This window comes from Sipha flava, unplaced genomic scaffold, assembly GCF_003268045.1.
Source record: "Sipha flava isolate LNK unplaced genomic scaffold, YSA_version1 110_pilon_pilon, whole genome shotgun sequence".
NCBI classification, from domain to species: domain Eukaryota; kingdom Metazoa; phylum Arthropoda; class Insecta; order Hemiptera; family Aphididae; genus Sipha; species Sipha flava.
In genome coordinates, this window is record NW_020271727.1 from 1,086,204 (window position 1) to 1,105,835 (window position 19,632).

The 19,632-nt window shown below is 24.6% G+C and overlaps 1 protein-coding gene across 5 annotated transcripts in view; it reads left to right on the plus strand.

Annotated features, from left to right (window-relative positions):
* The window catches only part of LOC112688087 (acetylcholine receptor subunit alpha-type acr-16-like), a 213,158-nt gene that overhangs the window by 187,923 nt on the left and 5,603 nt on the right, over positions 1–19,632 (plus strand). For all 5 annotated transcript variants that reach the window (XM_025561136.1, XM_025561121.1, XM_025561114.1 and 2 more), the window contains 2 exons: positions 5,306–5,415; positions 6,402–6,564. In XM_025561136.1, the coding sequence (XP_025416921.1) occupies positions 5,306–5,415; positions 6,402–6,564 (273 nt within the window). The remainder of the gene's footprint in view (positions 1–5,305; positions 5,416–6,401; positions 6,565–19,632) is intronic.

The window sequence follows — 19,632 nt, forward strand, 5'->3', positions numbered from 1 at the left end:
TAATAGTTGTATTAATTTACAATAATATATATACATAGTTACTAATATGTACAAAAGCTTCTTGAAAATATGAAACATATCAACATGAGTCATGAAGTGTTATTAAATCTGTTTTACTTTTTCGTAAAAAGAGTGAATTATTAAATTAAATATAGAATACTCTTCAATTCAAATTCCTATTGATTTGTTTTTGCACTGAAATTTAGCAAAATGTTTTTTAAAAAAATGATATATAATTATTATGTCACAGTTTACAAGGTACACATTAAATAATTTTTATTGTTTATTTTTCTTTTGTCGGATGGTTCAAAACCAGTGGTTTTAAAGTATGTAACTTAATAACACAATCATTAAAATTATTTTGATTTTTAAAATAATTACAAAATAAGAATATCTAAATTCATATGAGAGAGCTTGAATTTACAGTAAGTAGATTTCTTATTCAAAACCTTATGGTTTGCTAAAATACGGGTTAATAAAGGTCTAACCTATCCTATCCATTAATAAAACAGGTGTTCTTTATCCACTGCACATATTTTATACAGCATATTGTATACAGTGTATACATACCATATATATGATATACTCACTATCTATGGGTATACACTATAGTGAAGGTATTTAAATTAAACAAACATGATTTTAATACAAATATATTACAATACAACGTTAAGTAAAATTTAGTATGAATTCAACGTTTGCTATTTTAAATGAATTATAAGACTAGTGATATAGATACCATACAGTATCATAACCAAAATGTATCATTATTTACTACAATGCTTATTAGAGATACACATATCAAACTTTCGTTATACATAACTGTAAAACTACTTCAGATAGATAAAGTGGTTTTCGCATTACGCATTCGATAATATGATTGTTAGTATGCAAAGAAAAATTTTTCTTTTCCTTAAATTCAGAATATTTTAGAGATTTCTAAATTCATAGACAAAATAATGATCGAATTCTATGTATATAAACTGTTTAAAAATAATAAAACTATAACTGAGTTCATGAAGTGTAATTGTAAACCATTGAAATATTACAATAGTTCTTAATTTATTAGTAATACATTTATAGTTACGAATTATTTATGTTTTACGAAATGATTACATTTTAATGCAATGAGAATAATAATTCATTCAAATTTAAATTAATTATCAAGGAAGAAAATAATTTCTTCGATTTATTTCTTTTCTTCTTAAAAATGTTGACTCAGTTGTCGACAAAATCTAATTAGTTTGAAATAATGTAAGTATAATGATAAATTAATATTTTTTTTTTTTTTTAATTAAATATAATTATTAACTAAACATGATTTTTATAAATTTTTTTTATAAATAATAATTAATAATAATATTAATAAATATCAATCTGATTAAAAATAAAATATAATACTTTAAATACATATTTAATTTATTTTATAACAACATTTAATTATTTTTAACTTATTGTAAAACTTATGCTTGACATCATAATAAATTAATGCATTTCAGGAATTATTTAAATGACAAATGACTTATTCTAATAAAATAATGGATTATTTATTACTGGACAGTATACGTGTATTATGTTAATTTTTTTTTTTTTTTTAATAAAACAAAACTAAACTTCATACCAATTTACTTTACTAAAAATGTTTAGTGTCATCGTTGAAACAATTTAATAATATTTATATGCCTGATAGTTTAAAATGTACTCTTTGTTTAATTTGCGTCGTTGGTTTTGAGTTTTGAGATTCTTATTTAAAGTTTTCTTAACAAAAATCAATATAATTTTACTTTGAAACCGTAAGAGATTAGTATGATGATCCACGAAAGTTGTAATCTTTTCTAATGAAATACATGAATAAAGTATTGTAATACCTCCTATTTATCGTTGAATTTTTATAAGTAGTAAAATAGAAGGTTACATTAGAATCTCTTAGGATTTGAAACTTATGTATCAAATGGAATTAATTTATCATCGTAATACATTTTAATAACTATGCTTAACATCGATTTAATTAATTTAAAATGTATATTATATATATCTACTTATATTAGTAGTGTTTTAATATAATATCATGTTGAAAAATATCTGGTTGAGTAGTATCTTATATTGATGTTCACGGGCATGGTGATCAATACATTTATATTACTTATAGGGACAATCATTCTTTTTTAATATCTCGACCATTAATTTTAGTATTTTGCTTCTATAATCTTAGCACATCTATATTGTAATGAAAAGATTACAAAAAAAAACCCTCATTGAGAACCTCGTAGAAAATATCATGATAAAAAAGAAAAGGATGCTTATAGTAAAATGTTAAATAAATAATTTTAAAAAAAATTAGCTTATGAAATATTTAACAACAATCCGTCGCCATAATTAGATATTATATGGACGATTTCACACTTCTATTGAAAAAACCTTTATTTCGAAATATAATCTTCTGTTTATATATGACCCAATAAATCTAGTAAAAGCTTCAGAGAAATAAAAGCAAGATTTTAAAGCATGGATTTTAATGTTAAATGATTGTAATTTATTTTTACTAGTTTTTAATTGATCATTCTTGGAAAATCATAATACATCAAATTTAAGAATAGTGATTGGAGATTATGAAGTTGAGTCTAGAACTTAAGATTCAAACTTATTGTATTTTAACCGAAAATTGATTTATATTACAACTATAATTATTTTTTGCTTCAATAAGGCAATTATTCCATTATTAGATAATGTAAATTTGGTTGGATCGATTGAATTAAGTGAATTCTAAAATTATTTTTAAACAATGACATATCTCAATAATGATTACATAATACAAAAATTGTATTTAAAATACATAATTAAATTAAATTTCTAAATTATAAATAGTTACGAAATTTGGAATATTTTAACATTATATTTCACTGCAGAATGATTTGAATATATTTATATACATATATATCACAAAACATATTGCTAAATTCCTATATTGGCGGATAATTTATTCAAATATTTTCACTGCCATAAAAACCGAAATCAAATATTTTTGATAATTTATACATTTTGGTATTTTACTATATAAGAATTACACAATATATATATATATATATATTTATTTATAAATTTTATTCCTACTATCAGAAGTAGTCCAACCACTCTTATACATGTAATTTAATAACTTTTATGAATATTTAAACAATTTTTTTTCAAGATATTTTTGGACTTCTTTTTTGTGGAAAACCGTAAAATAAAACGTGACTTGAGTTACTAGCTACGCTTTATTATGGAATCTGGCACACATGTCACACAGTTTTATCTTCTCTTAAAACCTCATACAGATATATTTATATATGTATAAATATATATTATAAATATTTATTTATTTATTTACTTATTTATTTCTGTATGAAATAAGAGCAAATAAACAACTTAAGTAAATTTGACTTAGTCGATTTCCATTATGTGACATAAACTTTACTACATTCCTCCATTTTCTATTCAATATATATAACCTATCATTTTTCCTGCATAACACTAATAAATATTTGATGTTTCATTTTCTACTTTTAGTATAATATTGTGTGTGTGTATATTTATGTTTTGTCAGTTAAGACTAACGTCTAACACAGGCTGTATAAATTACATTTTATTTTTTTAATTAATATTTAAATAACATAAAATATGCATTTAAATAAAAAAAAAATGTTTTAACTAAAATTTAAATAATACTATTGCTAAAATCAGTTTCAACTGAAACATTAAATAATAATATTTTGTGGTTGATATACATACTACCTCACTCCAAGTATCAACTGATCTGACTACGAGGAAATAATAACTGAGTATTAAAAAAATATACACAAATTAAAACTAATATAATGTTTTTAGTAGGATATATTACTATATTTATGTTTTGTTTTGTGTGTATTTAATTTTATTTTATTTAGTGAAATAGTATATTTATATATATATATATATATATATATATTAATAGGTACACAAGTAATAATATTATTACCATATTATTTTGATTTAATTATATGTATACATATAAGACCGTAGACATTAAGACAATAATAGATTTATTTGTTAAGATTTTAAGTGTGTGCTTAGTCAACAATATTTATATCATTTTTATATGAACTTTAGTGAGTATTAGAAAATACTTATATTATTGTAAAAATTTTAAATTTTTATATGCTTTTTAAGCATAAAATAGATATACAATAGTGTTAGAAATGTAGGTAATTACTAATGCATAAATGAAAATTGTTATACAATACGTGTTACAACTAAAATCAACTCAAATAAATAAAAAAATATTTTAGAATCTAAATAATAGAAATCGAAAAATATTATTTTTAGTGTGTTATATTCCTAGAAAAAAATAATTAAAATTATCGTTTCTTTTAATGACTTCGATGATATATTTGTTTTTATGTATACGTATTGCTGGTTTTGTTGAAATATCATCAATTAAAAATTTGTATTAAAAATAAAATACATTTTTTACTTATATTTAAAATCTTTTTATTACATTTTTTTTTTACAACAGTTTTATGTTAAGAAATTTAACATTTAATTAAATCCATTGAGGCACAACCACTGCATTAAATAAATATTGATGTCTAAATTATTTTGTTGAAATTTAAATTATTTTACCTGAAATTAATAATTCGAAAAATATTTACATGTATTTCAAATCTTATATAATTATTGAAGTGCATACATATCATAAATATATATTGAATATAACTATTGCTGGTAGATTAATGTACCTATATATATATATATATATTACAGTTTATTGAAAAATAATCTGTTAAAAATGGTAAATTACACATGTTTACATTTTTTTGTATAGATAATTAATAACAATTTTGATTCTATACTATGCTATTTATATTTCAATTGATTTTAGTCGATTGAAATTACTGGTAAATACACTGAGCCACAATCATTTTTATAAATTGAGAACTATCAATTATTAGTTTTACTTTATGACTAATATTAATTTTTTCAATCATCTATCTGTAGGAATTAGTTTTATTTTCTTCATTATTATGCGTGCATACACAAATTATAGATATTAAGCATGCCTTCTTTTTTATTTATATTATTTTTTTTTTACGTTTTAATAACTATCATGCTTTACAGTATTATCTTTATTTAAATTTAAACTTAACATACACAAAGTTATCATTGAGAACAATTATTTAGAGCACTTTGATAAATTACCTATAATATCTTTCATTAAGAAATGCTCTGATCCTTATTATAAAATGTACACATTAAAAAAAATATGTAATAATCATAACTTTTTCCATAGGTACTTACTTCAATTGCATCATGTTTATGGTGGCTTCGTCGGTAGTACTCACGTTGGTGGTACTCAACTATCATCATCGAACAGCTGACATACACACTATGGGACCCTGGGTAAATGATGTGTTGTTGTATTTCGTTACAATCTATTACTCGCACTGATGTATTCAATATTTCAATATTCATAACTATCATTTGTTTATTCATTACAAAATGCGTATAAATATATTACCGTCAATTATGTAAATTATGTTACAACGTAAATTCGTAGTCAATATCATACATGATTAACAGGTTAATTAGACAATATCGTCAATGCTTAGGCATTAACTGATAGCATAAGCAACGTTGTATAAATCAAACATTTACAACTATGACTACGAAATCAACTACATTTCTAATACATATAGAAAATGTTTATAATTGTATTTAGTGAAATATTAAAATAAGATTAAATATTTATTAATACTAGATAAATTAAATGTAATTATTAATTTTCACAATTGACTGTGCCATGACGCTTTGAATTGCAAAGAAAATTAATTTCTTACAAGCACATATATTAGTTTTGTATCCTGTTTTATAAATACATCAATAGTATCCTTTTGTTCTCACGATTCCACAGCAGCTTCACGCACGTTAACTTCTTTTAATTTAATAAATCGATTTTACGACGCTAGGTCGTTTCTTATTTAACAAACAAATAGTTGATTTTTATCAATTACGTCTGAATTTTAATCATTACCTAGGAAATATTTTTAAATGCATCATTGCCTGAAAATAATTAACATCAATGTTACTTCTTAGTCTTTATCGTATATTGTCAAATTTGATTGGAAATTTTATTATTGGCTAAGCAATTACGTCAATTCCTTAATCTACGTCTTTGCCGGTAACATGTATATTTATATAACAATAATTATTTATTCCAATATTATTCACTGGGATGAAAATAACAAATACACTTTTGATAAGTAAATATTGCATTCAACTGCGTCTTAATTATTTGTTAAGCCGCAGCATTAATCATCTTACACTGTTTTAGATGTGGTATGAATCGTATTAACCATAGACATTGAATTATTATTATTTTATTTTAGGTTAAGTGCTTTTTCTTGCTGTGGTTACCTTGGATTTTGTGTATGCAAAGACCAGGTAAAGACATATCATTCAAAGCCATCAAAAGTAGGTATACAGATCGAAGGGGCATGGAGTTGCGGGAGAGATCATCGAGAAGTTTATTAGCCAACGTACTTGATATTGGTAATGTTCAATTTCATAAATTATAAATTTTTATTTTTGTTTTTGTTTTTATTCGATTATTTAATGTTCGTTCACTAACTACTATATCACAATATGGTGTACATGGCTACCCAAAGGTAAGCAATCATTTACCGGTTTTTCAAAGAACAAAAACATATTTACAAACAAAAACCACCCTTATGTAAATATATATGTATGTGTAGACAAAAAAAAAAAAAAAGAAGATTGAGTTGAAATTAAAGCTAAATGCAAAAAACTGTAAACCTTATAAATCGTACCATTGTAAATTGGTTAATGTAGGCTTATAAATGTACTGAAAACAAATCGGTTACTTTATATGGTTTTAAATTTAAATTTAAAATTGGAATGAAAATATACGACTATAATAATATTAAATATTTATCAAAAAGTAAAATGTATATTATATGTATATTAATACCATTTCCAATGTCTTTAGGTGCGATCCTAATTAGTTGAGATGAACTAAAGATCTACTGTGTATTCAAAATAAAAAAAATTATAATAATTTCAAACTTGCATTTTGTTTAAATAATTAAAAAATAAAATGCGTCAACTAACTTAAATGTAAATAAAAATAATAAAATATAAAATACAATTTTAAAAATGGGGGTGTTTACAGATGCAGTAAAAATTAGTAATTCTCGATTCATGACTTTAAACACTTTCAAATAAACACACACACACATACACTTACAAATTAATCATAATACTAACCACAGCAAAATTAGTAAATTATATTTTAGTAAGATACAAATAAAATAAAATAGGTTAAAATAATGTTCCTTAAATTTAAAAAAAAAAAAAATTATTGATTTATCATACTTCATTTTAGTTTATACCCAACAATAGTTTTCTATATCGGAACCCGTTATAAATATTTGCAATACAATGTTATTACAGACCATTATGTGTAATAAAATATTATTTGAATAATTAAATTTTGCATAGTTACAATCATAAAAATTAATCGCATGTGTTTTGTTGAAATTACTACTAATTTTTGAGAGTTCTAATAGTAAAAATAAATACATGTCGTTTAAATTTTTAAATTTTCACTTTTGACTAGTTTCGAGAATTGTCGAACAATTCAGTTTAAATAATGACCGAAGTAGACAACAATACAAAATAGGAATGTCCAAATAGGTGTTTTATTTGTTCCAAAGTATCCTTAAAGTTTTAATGATTTATATATTATTACATTATTTATTGTTTAAATTTTAGGCCCGTCTATATGATAAATATTAATAATAATAATAATAATTAATAGTTTATGATTATGTATTAGTTTCAATTTCTCTAATTCGTTTCTAAAATAGGTATTAGAAAACTATGGAAATGCATTAAAAATTTTATAATTTTAAAATATTAATTATAGCAATATTATAACCAGGAATAAATTATTTTCATCTATCCAAGCAACAAGATAGTACCGTGAGAATATTAAAAAATTGTACAGCTTGTATGAGTAAAAATATCTATTTAAAATACAATATTCTTATTGATTTTGATGCACATAATGTAAATGTATTTGAATTAATATTATTAGATAAAATAAATCAGATAGTAATTGCTGAAAAAATTTTTTTTTCATTGGTTTTTCTTTTTTTTTTTGTTAAGATTCAAAACTACCTAACTGATTTTTAATAGTTTAAAGTACATACTAAGTTTGGAATTAAATAGAGAAATAAAGAGTTAACATTTTGATTTTTTTTTAAATATATGAATAGAATAACTTGTACATATTGTATATCGTTAATTGGGGTTCAAAATTGAAGTACTTTTCGCAGAATCATGGAAACATTCTAAAACGTTCAACTGTCACGTAATGACAATAACGTAATGCGTCTTTTTAACGATTTCGTATCTCACCTCGAACTTGAAGTATATTCAATAACTAATAATCGCACGTCAAACATGTCTGTCGTCGTATTATTTTTAAAACATCCTAATTCCATTGTCGTTCATTGTCGTTTGAAAAGAAACATGCGACTATTGGCGGGATACTGTAACGTGTATTGAAATGCATTGTAATGCGTACGCGATTAAAAGTTTCCGAAGTCGCCGTACGGTTCAGGCGGTCCGGTTCGAACGCTGGGACCGGACGGAGAGACGAATTCTGCACATCAAAGCTGACCTAGGCACTAACTGACTACGGTTAAATTGAGCATCCATATTTCAACAATGCATTTTAACGCGTGCTATAACAACGCCGGAAAAAGTCTCGTCTTGAAAAGCACGTGATTGACAATATCAATATCGGTACACGGCGATTGCGATAAAATTCAATTGGCGATAAAAAGAAAGAAAAAAAAAACCCTCCGAATTAATCCGTTTCGTCGTGGTCGCGTAGAAAACGGATTTCGAATGCTACGTGCATGCCATATTGTTTCGCTGGAGAGTATTGGTATTCGTTAACGGTTTAATACGCATTGTTGGTGCGCGGGTCGGAAACGAAGGATCTCGATCCGGGTGGGGGATGAACGCGCTACGGCGTTGAGGGTGGGCACTGCGACCGCGATATTAAAGAATGACCGGACAAACCGACGGCGACGGCTCTCTAATAAAATAACGCAATATCAATACGAACGGTGGTACGGAGACACGAAAAGCCGACGTAGGGCCGGGGGTGCGGTCCCGTCGCGGCGGTCACCATCGGCGCGAAAACGTTACGATATTATGTTATTATTACCGTCGCCGTTTTCAATTAATTCGGAAACGCGTAAGTTTCGCACCTGTTGTCTTAGCCGTGTTACTATTAAAACTTTTGATTTCGCCTCCACCTTCCAACCCTCGCCCCTGCACGGTTTGAACAATATAACACTTATGTATTACTTTCACGGATGCCCCGGAGTTTAATATCGAAGCCAATTTGCGCGATACCATCTCCCGTGGTACACAAATATTTGCACAAGTCATGTGTGCTCACCGTGCATAATATTTGCAACACGTCAAAAGTGATAGCACACTGAAAACAGCGGTTCTTAACCTTTTTACATCCACGTACCGGTTACGCGTTTCGAACCGTTTTCGCGTACCACTTGACACTTGATAACCTTTTTTTTTTTTTTTTTTATATATACTACTTGTCAACAAATGAAATGACATTATCTTACATTTATGAAGCGTATTTTTTATAATTAATTTTATTAATTTAAACTATATAAATACATAAGCATTTAACACGCTTAATGCAATTCACATAACGTAAAAATATTATTATTAATTATAATGAATACGAACGAATGATTTAATGAGACGGTTTATGCTGTGTTGAATGGATCAGGACGTCAATACCGGGCTCCATGTTTGAAACTAAAAGTCTTAAGTTGTCTTCTACGTTGTCCCTACGTCGTGGATATTTATCAAATAAACCAAATAATATCGATTGGTAATAGCAATAAAAATTAAACTATTTCCTTAATAAATATTTCTTCGTCAGGAATCGTGTTTCAAATATTCATATTTTATTATTAAACGGACAAAAAACGAATTTATTGCCTTTTAATTTATGAGCCCTTATGACTTGCGAGTATGTTGCATTTAATATCAAACTACTTATAAAGTTACAAAATTTAAAACATACTACTGCATAATAATATGCCATTCAAACACATCACTCATGTTTAAAGTCGTGCCCTTCTTGGTATACGCATGATGTGACAAAGATTTGAGTGATGCTTTTGTTTATACGACAGTATTTCCAACGACATAATGAAACAAATTGGAAGCCTATAATATGATTAATGTGTACACAAAATGGTATTACTTATCATTATAACTTATATGGTTAAATTTTAAATTTGCTCATGTGTTTACAAATCCAAATTATTGAAATAAAAATAGTATTCTTATGGAAACAGAAAACAAATTACAAAGTTGTTCCTTTCAAGTAAAGTAGTATATATTATATATTTCATCTTGCCGAAACTTAAATTGATTAAAACACCAGACAATAAAAGTTTAAATTAATAATAAATAAATATAAATAAATAAATGAGTACAAATAAATATTTGTTAACTCTTTTTGACATTCTCCAGACAATTTCCGATTATAATAGCTATACTGAAATACATTTTATAGGAATAATTTTATAAAATAATTTAAATAGCTCGTTCTAAAAAAATATTGTGGTTTATGTATTTAATTTAGCTCGTTTTAGAATGTTATATTTAATATTTTAACAAAATATTACAGTTATATTTTTTACTTTAAATTTAGTAAAATGACTAACATTTTTATAATAAAACTATTATACTAAGTATAAGATTCTCCTAATTGATTAAAAATAAAATTGAAAAAATAAACGGTATACAGTGAAAAGTTTAAGTCTAATAACTATAAAATCATCAAAAAAAAATTCGCATATATTTACTTCAATTATTATTAAATTATAATAAGAAGTTATGATTCATATAATAATAATAATAATAATAACAATGTTGTCTTAAATTTATAATATACTAAAGTACACAATTTTATTGAATAAAACACTCTACTCAACAAATATAAGGTACCTACTATACAAAAAGTGTATATAACACTTTATATCTAAACTTGAAATTTTAATATGTTAACATTATTAATAATATTAAATGTTTGATCAAACAAATAACCCTGGAAAAATATATATACATTATATAAAGTATTAATTTTACTTTACCTACCTACTAACACAATGTGTACCATTTTAATACAGATGTTCAATGTAAATATTAAATTTAACTTAAATATTTTATATTGTTGCCTTAGTTTAAGATGTAACTTATTTTTTTTAATTTTACTTTTTTCTGGCAAGTATCATAAACAAATTATTCTTCTTAATTTCAACATTCAAATGGTCTATTTGGACTTTCAATACTTTATTAAACTATTTAAATATTTTTATCAAACACTTCTCCCATTTTCTTAAGAAATTTTTTTCTCAAACATTTTTCGTTTAAAAATAATACATTTTGAATTTCATACAACACTTCTTTCTAGGAATGTAATAATTTAAATAACTTAATTTGTTTATATCTTCTAGAATTAACTATATTACTAACTACTAAATATTTAACTAATTCTATAATAATAATATAATATTATATATTAATTAAATATACAGTGTTATAATCAGTGTTGTGCATAGATAAAAAAAAATTATCTAGATATAGATATATAAAATAATTTTTATCTAGATATTTATATAAGGCATCTACGTTTTCATCCGTTTATAGGCCAACTCTTTTGATCTTGGGTAATGATTGTATTATGTAACAATCCATTTCAAAATATAAAATATTTCACCAATAAAATAAAATTGAAAGTCATAGATAAAATTATGAAAAATATGAAGACGGTCTGACGATAAACACTGAACACGTTGTGGATGAGAGTGCGTTGCGTACAGTACAAATTTTTAATAAATAACGTGCGTTTCACGCCTAATATTTATTTTGTTGTACAATAATATTATATAGACACATCAAAGTACGAATTCATAGAATTGGGGTCCAGTAATGACAATTATTTAAAGCACATGATTAAATGAACAATGGACATAATTTATATATACATATTGATTTTAAGGCGGTCAAATTATGATGGAGAACGATCAATTTCTGTGTATATAGCTATAGCGTAGTGCGTATTGTAGTATTGCTATTTTCTTATCAATGATTTCTGTATTTTAGTATTTATAAACCATCTACCGCGCAGCTACAATAATAACCAGTTTATACCTATGATGCGTTATCTCTGGTTCTAATATTCTTATAAATGCTCTTTCGGCATTCTTAATACCACAGAACAATAATAATACGGGCATCAGACTTCCCCGTATGGGCTATACTATGAAATTATAAATAATTCTCCCATGCATATTATGTAGGTAATATCATTGATTATGGATAGTATACTATCCATAATCAATGGTAACATATATCTATATACATAATAAATTGTCATTGTTCATAATTAATAATATATGCTATGTAAAACTATTTTAGAACCAATTTTTGCAAGTAAATATACAAATGAAGTTTCTTATTTAGTTATTTATTTTATATTGAATGATAAAATTGTAGATTAGTTATTACCAGGGAGCGGATGTTTATGCTCCAAAAAATTTAAAAATATGCATGCCATTATGCTCTAAAAAGTATAAAAATATGTTTAGAATTCATAAAAATATGCATCAAAAATTTTTTTATTTACAACTTATTTTGTTTATTAAAAATTTAAAATATATAGGTATAAAATAATTATTCTTGAAATTAAAACTTTAAAAAGAACTGTTGGTACATAAATACGTAAATAGTTATAAAACTTTATACAATATAGAAATACTTTGCACGAAAACTAAACTAGAACACAACTGAAATGCAACACGAGTACACAACACAACGAAAGATAAAAACACAACTTCAATAAACGAAATTGTTCGATATCAACTCCGGCGATAACGGTGTTTTATATTTATTTTTGTCGCGGGATAATATGAACAAGGCGAAAGGCTCAGAAATCGAAATAATCGATATTCCCGCCGCCGCCGTCGGGAAATTTTGAATAATAAATTACGCGTGTTGAGTCCGTTAATATATTACTATATTAGTATATCACAAAAAACCTCAAATATGCACTAAAAACATGATGAATTTAAAAATATGATCAATCAATTAAAAATCGAACAAATATGCAAAAATATGCAAAATCAAATTGGTAAATTTGAATTCTTAAAGTGATGAAACAAATTTATATCTTACTCCGCATTGATTTAAATGTTATTAAAAAATATGATAAATACATAAACATCCGCTCCCTTGTTATTACTAATGATTAGCTACAGGTTTTGTGAATTATCTAGATAAATTTATCTAGATGGCTATAATTTTTATCTAGATGAAAATTAGATGTCAATTTTATTTTTTATCTAGATAACATATTATCTAAATATGATAAATTTATCTAAAGCACAACACTGGTTATAATGCATATAGTAAAAAGAAACATAATAAATAACAAGTTAACAAAGTTGCAACAAGAATACTTTTCAATTAAAATTTAAACATAATTTGGAGAGTGATCTGTAGTCAAATTGATTATGGCTTTAGAAATAACGATGATAAAGCATATGGTATAGTGAGTCAAGTATTATATTTATTGGATTTTAATAGAAAAATAAAAAATATTAAAAATACTGAAAAAATACAACTAGGGAATGACTATAATCATTAAGCAGAGAGTAGATAAAAGAACAGTGAATATCAGTTCTGCAGAAGACAAGAGTTGGAAGCTTGGATGGAAAAGTTATAATGAGACATGTGATAAATTTTATCAACTAAGAAGAAGAAAACTTTTTACACCTAAAAGTAAGAAGTTGATTGCGTGCCAAGTAAGGCTACTAAATAACAATCTAAAATATCAAAAGGATTCAAGCTAAGAATAAATTGTAAGAGTATAATGCTTCTATTAAATTAATTAGAGTTATGCTAAATCAACGGCTCTTAACCTGGGCGTAATTACCATCAAGGGATAACACAATATTTTTTGAGGAATAAAGATTAGACAATTTTTTTATTTTATGTACTTTATTACTGTTATTATAATACGTATTATTATTTAATTACCTTCTAATAATATTTACAGTGTAATCCCGATTATTCGCGATATTTTTCTGAACGAACCATGTACATGTATACAGAAAAAAGTTAAAAATATAAAATATTTTTTTTACAAAACACGTATATACTATGGCTCCATAAATCAGTCTAATGGGGTTGCAATAGCTGATATACTAAAAACGTGAGTTGTACTTTAGGCCTAGCATACGTGCTTTTTTTGTGAGTAGAGGTATTGTTAATATTTAACCCGATTTATGGGTAATAGTCTTAGTCTCAAAAAATTAGGAAAACACTGTGCTAAATGAAGCTCAGAGCTTAAAAGGTACATATTGACCCAAAATGTACACTCATTTGATTAAATAAACTTTGAGTTTATGAATTACTGATGATTTGATGTTTTAAATGACCTGTGCGTATATAAAAGTACTACAAACATGAAGAAATATTCTTACAAATATTCTCTACAAATATATAGGAAATGTTATCAGTCTTGGATTAATTATTGTAATATAAATTATAAAAAAACAAAATAATCGAACGGCACTTTTAACGATTTAAATATCAAGGAGACACATCTTATTGATTTTTAAAACTTTTAAAATAGAGCCTTTGTTATTTTCTAAGATCTGAGACGGATCTACTTTGAATCGGCCCTGTGATCGAATGGTAAGATTGTTGAAGAAACGTTCGAGAGTAATTTTGTCTCTAACGATTTAGAAACTGACTAATAATAAAGTGGCATTAAGCCTTGAAAGTCTTCTGAGTCCAGTAGAATATGGTTTTCAAAAGAAGAGCTTAATTGAGCCTCACTCACCAATGACGGACCATTAGGGAAGTGATGAATTTGTCATCATCAATATATTAATATTTTTTATAAAAATATAATAGGATGTAGGTTCTAATAATCCATAAATTAAAAATTTTGACAAACATTTTTCGCCATCAGATTCCTCGGGAATCATTTCGATGACCGTTTAAATATATAAACAGATTTATATAATTTTTTTGTAATTAAAATTTAAAAAAAGAATGTGTATCAATTGATAAATAGTAATACATAATACTGGTATAACTAATAATTTTATATGGTTGTCTGTAAACAAAATATACTGAAATCATGTTAGTACAATATATATTATATATTTCAATTGGGTTTTAAAATACTTTTAATTTTAAGACAACAGAAATATTATGATTTGAAAAATATTCGTCAAGTTTTAATATAAATAAATATTTTGATTAAGGATGAACGATGGAAATGCCAAACAAAACCAATGACATTATCATAATATTTTCATGGACAGGCTTTGACTTTTATTCATTTATTATTAATGGAAAATAATATATTTTGAAGACAATTCATCAAAGAAATTTATAATTTTTTAAATTTGAACATAGTTTTAGAACATGAATAATATAAGGGTATTGATAAAAACTACACTTAAAATAAATTAACTGACATTCTTATATTATTATTCGATGTAGATATAACTTAAGTATAACAATTTTGGCAGTAAAATGATTTGGATTATCACCCTTATATAAATGTTAATAAAATAGGTACTTATAATTCATAAAAAAAAAAAAAATAACGTACCAGAAAAGTTCAGTCTTTTAATAACAAATTCGATTCAGTAAGATGAGCTATGTCTTAGTAAAAAAAAAAAAAAATTAATTTTAAAATTAACAAAAAAATTATCCAACTCTTTGCAGTAATATGAACAATTATTATGATTACTATTTGGCAATGACAAAATGATAAAATACGAATCGCAGTATTCGTATAGAACAAAATTAACTGAACACGAACACAACAGTATAATGAAGAATTTAAAATAACTTAAAATCAATACTATGTATCTTAATAAAAAAGAGGACATTAACACTCCTTTGAATGCTTGGGCGCTGAATGATATCGTTTAAAATATGTTTGACGCCGAATAAAGTTTCAGCACATACATTAATTATTTTTAACGTTCCAATCACCGCTAAATTATTATTATTATTTTTTTTTAATTAAAAACAACGTTTTTAAATTTCAATTATAAACTAATTTATTATTTTATAAAAAAAAAAAAAAATGTTAAGCATTCGAATAATAAAGTAATTAATCATTAATTATAATTGAATTTCTATAATTATATAATTTCTATAAGTTTAATTTTACCTGTATAGTCTAGTTACTTTCCTCGTACATCCTAATTTTAATTATAACCATATAATATTTTAATACCAGGTAATAATATAAGTTACTTAGACCTATTGCCATGGTGTTTTCCTAAATAATTATGCATTTTGGCATCGCCATACTTTGTTTCCAACTCTGAACATTAAACCTCTCAGTGGCGTCTAATCCATATCAGCTTATACCTGCAGCTTACTCCGACAGTATACACCTGAATCATGGTTTACACGAATCACCGTTAGCGGGTTTTCATTATTTAATACTGTTTTTCTTATTAGTTATCATTAACATTTAGTTGAATAATATATTGAGTTTATTTTATGCACACATTTTAAATTTTAAATGTCCTTAACTAAAATTTATAATCAATCGGTAATATCATAATAATAAGTGTGCATACTAATTTTATGTTATGAAAAATTTATAACGTTTTCGACCAATGACTATTGCTGTAGGTCATCATTATGATATCATGACATTATTCTATACATTTCAACCCACAATAAATTATTGCAATAACTTTTCGTCAAATCACACGTCATTCAATAACACTTTTATTTTACATCACCCGTGCATTATATCCGAATAAAGCGAAATATTCAGACATGATTACTAACAATTGACGTTTTATTACCTACGTTTCATTGCTATTAAATGAAAACTAGTCGGAAAATTAATTATAAACATAATCATATTTAAATAGACCCTTGTTACTTGTACGATACTAACAAATGTTATCATTAATTTTTCTTAAATTCAGTAGATTTCAATCACGGGTAAGTTGTTTTTCATTAAAATAAAACTGCCTTAATTTGTTAATAAATTAGTTAATGCTCGGTAGGAAATTGAATATGTTAGAAGTAGACTTCTAGTTGGATTTCAAATGTTATAAGATTCCAGTGAATCGGTTGGAGGTAGTTATATTTCCAAAGATCTCTTTTTTGTCATTAAAACTTTGGCTATAACAATTTGTTTATATTACGTCGTAGACATTTTAGTTTATGACGATTATCTCTTGCCGTACGGGATTTGGCCCAAAAAGAATGCTTACATTTCCATCTAAAAATATAAATAGGTACACATATTTTCATATAATGTTATGAAATAATTATGTTTATAACACTGAAATATTTTCAAATTTATAAAAATAACTAAAATATATTCGAAAACACGATTAATCCATAGAACTGTTAGAATTCAAATCAGATTAAAATATGTATATAAAAACAAAATTTGTCTGTTACAAAGTCTGAAATTTAAAACTTCGAAATATTCCTAGTTTTGAATGTATGAATATTTTTACTAAAAATTTTTTAAGGCACAATAACAAATAATTATTCATACTATTAATTTAACAACTACTTTTTACTATAATATATTATAAACATCCTGAGTTTTATGTTATTTAGATATTAGTATTTAAATTCAATTTTCAGCATGATTTCTTGTATTATTCCGATTAATTATTATTAGAGCTCGGATGTTTATAACTTAGTATATTTTTTTCGCGCAGCCAGAATTACACCGGAGTGAGTTACAAATTTGATTCATGAAGTCTAAATTATAAATATGCAAACTTTTTTTGCATATTTTTTCATATCTGACATTTTTGAGCATATAAATGCATATATTGATAATTTATAGATTTAATGGCGTATTTATAATATTTTAAATATAATATAAACATAACACTTTATACGGGTAAAAACTCATATATTTATATCACTATATGTATACACGAATGTCGGAATCACCTGTCGACGACCATTATCTTATCGCCTATCGTTAATAGATTAATATTATAGGTATAGGTAAGTATAATAGTACAGTAATCCCTCGTTATCCGCAAAGGCTATGTTCAGCAAACCTGCGCGGATAGCGAATCCGAATATATATATATATATATATTAATTTATTTCTATCATGCATTTTTTTTATAATTTATTTTGAATTAATAATAACCCCTTTTTTTGCGTATATTTTTTTATATATTTTTATTGAAAAATAGGTATATTTGATATATTAGAAGGCATATATTTGCATATTTTAATGAAATTTGGGTTATTAACATCCGAGTTTTAATTATTATCATAACTATTAAAAATGCAACTGAAGAGAATATCTGATATATATTTGTCCAAGATTTGTATATTAAATAACTGTTACTGTACGATGTTCTAAAAATATTAATATTTATAAAATACTATTTGCATGATTTTAATAAAATAGGTCGTATGATAATATTATAGAAAAATATGATGATTAATGAAAATCTATGAATTGAAATTTTAATTCAAAAAAGGTGCTGTAATGTGCGAACAAAGGCAAAAAAAAAAAATTAAAAAAGTATAGTTATATATCAAAATATAATTTAATATTCAAAATTAATTATGTTATTATTATAAAAAGAGATTTCATTGTTTAAATAAAAAAATAAACATATGATTAAAAGGTGGTCTATCTAGTAATATAAATACAATAATCATCAAGGATATTTTCTTAAGATAAGGGTATTATTTTTTGTTTTTGATTTAACTAATGAAGTCACCAAACGCAGTGACATCATTTATTCTACATTTTTATTGTTTACTAAATTAAAGTTATTAAAAATCTCTATTTTAATCATCTAATATTAGCTACTTTTTAAAGATTTTTTAAAACAAACATGGGTAACATATACATTCATTTCACAGAAATTTATGAAATATATTGAAGATTGTTTTAATTTAACTAATTAATGCAATCCTGTTTTAATTAAATTATTAGCCTTAACAATATCTTTCGTAAGTCGTAAATTCAAGAAATTATATTTTATGAAGGATTATTGTTGATTACATAATATGTAAATATAAGACAAAAGACATATTAAATACTCAACACTATTTAAAGTATAAAAGTAATCAAAATGTAGAGACAAATATATAAAAAAATTATTTTTTTTTATTTCTTACCTACATACTAATTAATTTCCAACTACATTTCAACCAAGTTCTAAATAAAAATTCTTTACTACAATTTAAATGTCTCATACTTTTTATGTTTTTATTTATAAGATATTTTATAGAAAATACATGCATCAGCGGTTACATAAAGAAAAAAAAGAATATAAAGAAAACCTTCATAAGTAAAAAGTAAAAAAATTAATTATAGCATGGAACGTCTTATATTTATCATAAGAACATTTCATTAAATCATATTGACGATATAATAACTCTTAATTGTAATGAGAATAGCTTATAAACATTTAAGTACACTTCAAT